At 37.7% G+C, this 5,954-nt stretch overlaps 1 protein-coding gene across 1 annotated transcript; it reads right to left on the reverse strand.

Moving 5' to 3' along the window:
- Positions 1-1,533: 1,533 nt before the first annotated feature.
- LOC138880711 (uncharacterized) lies at positions 1,534-2,139 on the reverse strand. The gene has a single exon (XM_070160885.1). It carries the CDS (start codon positions 2,137-2,139, stop codon positions 1,534-1,536), a length of 606 nt encoding a protein of 201 aa, XP_070016986.1.
- Positions 2,140-5,954: the final 3,815 nt, after the last annotated feature.

Consider the following 5,954-nt stretch of genomic DNA (forward strand, 5'->3'; position numbering starts at 1 on the left):
TCGATCGTCAAGCTTTGCTCTCCCTTGATGTGGCACATGAGCATAGGCTATGCTCCCAAAGATTCTCAAGTGCTTGACACTTGGCTTTCTTCCACTCCATGCTTCTTGAGGGGTTTGATCTCTAACATTTCTTGTTGGAGACCTGTTATTCAAATAAACTGAACAAGAAACAGTTTCCACCCAAAATTCCTTAGGCATACTTTTAGCTTTCAACATACATCTAGCCATATTAAGAATCGTTCGATTCTTTCTCTCTGCAACACCATTTGTTGAGGTGAATAAGGTACCGTTAGAGGGCGACGAATTCCATGAAGTTGACATAAGTCATTAAATTTGTTTAAGGTGAATTCGCCTCCTCTATCGGACCTTAGAGCTTTAATTTCATAGCCACTTTCTTTATCCACAAGTACTTTGAAATTTTTAAAAGCAGCAAAAGCTTCAGATTTTTGGTTCAAGAAATAAACCCAAGTCTTTCTACTGAAGTCATCAATGAAAAGCAGAAATTATTTTCTTTTACCAAAAGAAGGTGGATTGATTGGTCCACACACATCAGTGTGGACAAGCTGGAGCAGCTTGGTTGATCTTGACATGGCCTCCTTTACAAAACTCCTCCTTGCATGTTTTCCAAGAAGACAAGCTTTACACAATTGATTGGGATGGTTAATTGATGGTATCCCATGCACCATGTTCTTTTCTCCCATTGATTTGAGCGCTTCTAAATTTAAGTGCCCAAATCGCATGTGTCAACACCATGATTTATCTTGCACATTAGCATTCAAACACTTTGCATCAATTGTTTTAAGATTCAGAGAAAACAATCTATTCTTTGCCATATGCACTTTAGCAATTAGATTTCCACTTGAATCTCTAAGCCAAAGATGCATATTTTTCATGTGGATGTCATATTCCTTTTCAAGAAGTTGGCCCAAACTTAAAATATTACTTTTTAATTTTGGCACATAATAAACATCTTGAATTAACTTGTGACTACCATCTTTACAGGAGATCAGAATCGTACCTATCCCTTCGATTTGAACCTTTGAGGTATCTCCAAAGGACACATTACCTCTCACTGTTTTATTGATCTCCACAAACTTCTCTTTGCATCCACACATATGATTGCTTGCTCCATTGTCCAAATACCACGAGCTGCAATCATCTCTGTCTTCTTCCTTGAGTGTCATCAACAACGTTGACTCATTTTCTTCTTTCTTGTCGTCAACAAGGTTAGCCTTTTCTTCAACATTGCTACGACATTCCCAAGAGTAATGGCCAAATTTATGACAATTATAACATTCAATTTTTGATTTGTCATACCTTTGTCCATTATTTTCTTGGTAGTATCCACGTCCTCTTCCTCTTCTTTGTCCACGACCACGACCTCTCATTGTTAAAGTTGTTACCGTTACTTCTTTCTCTTTCATGACCTCCTCGACCTCGGTCTCGTCCTCGTCCGTTTCCTCGATAGCTTGTTTCACCTCCACAATCCTTGAAGGATGCCTGAGTTTTAAGAAGTTGCTCCGATGGCACTTCTTATCTCCTTTTGATCTTTTCTTCGTGGGCCTGTAAAGAACCTTCCAATTGCTCCACCATCATAGAGTCTAAATCTTTAGATTCCTCAATAGCACACACCACAAAATCAAATTTAGGTGTTAAAGTGCGAAGGATCTTTTCTACCACACGGACATATTCTATGTCCTCCCCATATCTTCTTAGTTGATTTACAACAGCCTTCACTTTTGAAAAACAATCCGAGATGCATTCGGATTCTTTCATTTTTAAAACATCAAAATCAGCCCTTAGAGTTTGAAGTTTTACCTTTTTCACCTTGTCAACTCCTTGAAGAGAATTTTGTAAAATCTCCCAAGCTTCCTTTGAGGTGGTAGCATCTGCCACCTTATCATCCAAACATTGGTGGATGAGCGTGAGAGCTTGTTGATCCTTCTTCCTTGTCTTTGCCAAGACCTCTTTTTCATTATGGGGAAGAGCGTCCTCATTATCGAGTTTTGCATACCCTCTATCTACGATTTCCCAAACATCTTGAGAGCCAAGGATGACTTTCATACGTAGACACCATTTCTCATAATTATCTTTTGTCAGACAGGGGTACTGAAAAGATAGCGGACCATTATTTTCCATGGCTCTGATACCACGTTATTGGGATAAAATAAATAATCCCGCTCAGGAATAATATCCACAGCAAATAATAATAACACAAGAGAGTAACAATGACATCAAATATTTTAGCGGGATAAAATATAATATCCGAGTGTAGCAATATTACCACTATAATATTGCAACTCAGTAGTGTCAATAGACTACTACAACTTTGAAAGAAATAACACTCTTTATATAAAACACCTCACTACAATATTACTACAACTCACTAGTTATCTCATAGACAACAATTTGTGGATTACTCTCTCTAACTTCTATTGTTTCTCTCTTATTTTGGTGTGATTCAAATGAAGAAATGAGGCCGTTATTTATAGGAAAAGTTTCCTTGTTTTCAGTCAATCATGGCATGCTTTGAAAGTTTGTTTTCAGTCAATCATGACATGCTTTGACAACTTGCAATTGCAAATTGGATTTGCAAATTGCATCAGAAATGTAGGCGCCTACCTTTGTCTTTCTCTTATCCAATCACGTTTTTTTTTTCTCTTTTTCATTTGTTATTTTTATTTAGAGACCCTACAAATCTCTCCCTTAATTTTGATTTTTCTTCTTCATTCCAAGTCTTGATCTCAATCTTTGAAAATCTTCAAACTTAAGAGGCTTTGTGAAGATATCTGCAACTTGATCATGAGACTTCACATATTTGAGCCCGACTTCCTTCTTGGCAATGCACTCTCTGATGAAATGATACCTTGTATCTATATGCTTGCTTTGATCATGATATACCGGATTCTTGGTGAGTGCTTGTGCAGATTTGTTATCAATACAAATCTCTGTAGCTTCCATTTGTGGCAAATTGAGCTCCTTTAATAATCTCCTTAGCCAAATAGCATGACAGGTACATGATGTTGCTGCTATATATTCGGCTTCACAAGTCGAGAGAGTAACAATGGACTATTTCTTTGAACTCCAAAAAATAACAGAATCACCCAAGAAAAATACAAAACCAGTTGTACTTTTTCTATCATCAATATCTCCCACATAATCACTATCACAAAATCCCACAAGGTTGAAATCATTAGAAGAAGAATAAAATAACCCAAAATCAATCGTACCTTTTAGGTAACGAAGAATTCTTCTAGTGACCTTCAAGTGAGTAGAGGTAGGAGCCTCCATGAAGCGACTTACTACTCCAACTACAAAAAGTATAACTGGTCTGGTACAATCAAGTACCTCAAACTTCCCACAAGACTTTTGAAGAATGTGGGATCCATTTTTTCTCCTTCATCAAACTTGGACAATTTTGTCCCACTTTCCATCGGAGTGTTCACGGGGTTGCAATCGAGCATGTTGAACTTCTTCAATATCTCCTTTGTATAGCTTTCTTGAGAGATAAAAATTCCATCCTCCATCTACTTCACTTCTAGGCCCAGGTAATATGACATGGGCCCTACGTCTGTCATCTCGAACTCACGGGACATATCTTTCTTAAAAGTTTTAAACAAACTTGGATTATTACCCGTGAAAATAAGATCATCAATATAAAGACAAACAAGTAAGATATCTCCATTAGTATGGACTTTAAGGTAAAGAGCATATTCATGGAGACAACGAGTAAACCCATTGTCTTGAAAATACTTGTCGATGCAACTATTCCATGCTCGTGGGGCTTGTTTTAATCCATATAAAGCTTTCTTCAACCGCAACACTTTATCTTCATGGTTTTTGACCACGAAGCCCAATGGTTGTTCAACATAGACTTATTCTTCAAGATAGTCATTCAAGAAGGCTGACTTTTGATCTAGTTGATATATCTTCCACTTCATTTGCGCCGCCAAAGAGATCAGCAAACGAATCATCTCCATGCGGGCAACAGGTGCATAGACTTCTTCATAGTCAATGCCTTGCCTTTTCTTATAGCCTTTAGCCACAAGTCGTGCCTTGTATTTCTCCACATCTCCATCAACATTCTTCTTATTTTGTATACCCATTTCACTCCAATTGCTTGATGACCCTTGGGAAGAGTTGTTAACTCCCAAATGGTGTTCTTCTCTATTGACTGGATCTCCTCCTCGATGGCTTGTCTCCACCGTTTGTCTGTAACAGCTTCATCAAAGTTCATTGGTTCACTGTCAGCAAAGAGACAATATAAAAAATCAAAATTAGTAACTTCTTCAGTGTCATCATAGATCTCTTGAATGTTCCTTGTCCTTTGCGGCTGTTCATTTGAACTTTCTTGAGAAGAGGGAGATGCAACATTTGTTGTAGAAGAAGGTGGAGTTGTGTCCTACCCAGGTTCCACGATCTCCGGTTCTTCTTCATCACCAAAGTATGGAAGAAAATCATATGAAGTTTCTTCCTCAACTTCCCAATTCCATGCCAGTTCTTCATCAAATTCAACATCACGACTTACCACCACCTTACCGCTGTTTGGGTTGTATAGCTTGTAGCCTTTTGAAATCGTATCATAGCCAACAAACACATGCTTGACACTTCGATCGTCAAGCTTTGCTCTCCTTTGATGTGGTACATGAGCATAGGCTATGCTCCCAAAGATTCTCAAGTGTTTGACACTTGGTTTTCTTCCACTCTATACTTCTTGAGGGGTTTGATCTCTAACATTTCTTGTTGGAGACCTGTTATTCAAATAAACTGCACAAGAAACAGCTTCGGCCCAAAATTTCTTAGGCATACTTTTAGCTTTCAACATACATCTAGCCATATTAAGAATCGTTCGATTCTTTCTCTCTGCAACACCATTTTGTTGAGGTGAATAAGGTACCATTAGAGGCGACGAATTCCATGAAATTGACAGAAGTCATTAAATTCGTTTGAGGTGAATTCGCCTCCTCTATCGGACCTTAGAGCTTTAATTTCATAGCCACTTTCTTTCTCCACAAGTACTTTGAAATTTTTAAAAGCAGCAAAAGCTTCAGATTTTTGGTTCAAGAAATAAACCCAAGTCTTTCTACTGAAGTCATCAATGAAAAGCAGAAAGTATTTTCTTTTACCAAAAGAAGGTGGATTGATTGGTCCACACACATCAGTGTGGACAAGCTGGAGCGGCTTGGTTGATCTTGACATGGCCTCCTTTGGAAAACTCCTCCTTGCATGTTTTCCAAGAAGACAAGCTTCACACAATTGATTGGGATGGTTAATTGATGGTATCCCATGCACCATGTTCTTTTCTCCCATTGATTTGAGCGCTTCAAAATTTAAGTGCCCAGCATGTGCCAACACCATGATTCATCTTGCACATTAGTCTTCAAACAATTTGCATCAATTGTTTTAAGATTCAGAGAAAACAATCTATTCTTTGTCATATGCACTTTAGCAATTAGAATTCCACTTGAATCTCTAAGCCAAAGATGCATATTTTTCATGTGGATGTCATATTCCTTTTCAAGAAATTGGCCCAAACTTAAAATATTACTTTTTAATTTTGGCACATAATAAACATCTTGAATTAACTTGTGACTACCATCTTTACAGGAGATCAGAATCGTACATATCCCTTCTATTTGAACCTTTGAGGTATCTCCAAAGGACACATTATCTCTCACTGTTTTATTGATCTCCACAAACTTCTCTTTGCATCCACACATATGATTGCTTGCTCCATTGTCCAAATACCACGAGCTGCAATCATCTCTATCTTCTTCCTTGAGTGCCATCAACAACGTTGACTCATTTTCTTCTTTCTTGTCGTCAACAAGGTTAGCCTTTTCTTCAACATTGCTACGACATTCCCAAGAGTAATGGCCAAATTTATGATAATTATAACATTCAATTTTTGATTTGTCATACATTTGTCCATTATTTTCTTGGTAGTATCCACG

This window comes from Nicotiana sylvestris, chromosome 11 (assembly GCF_000393655.2).
Source record: "Nicotiana sylvestris chromosome 11, ASM39365v2, whole genome shotgun sequence".
Classification (NCBI taxonomy): Eukaryota; Viridiplantae; Streptophyta; class Magnoliopsida; order Solanales; family Solanaceae; genus Nicotiana; species Nicotiana sylvestris.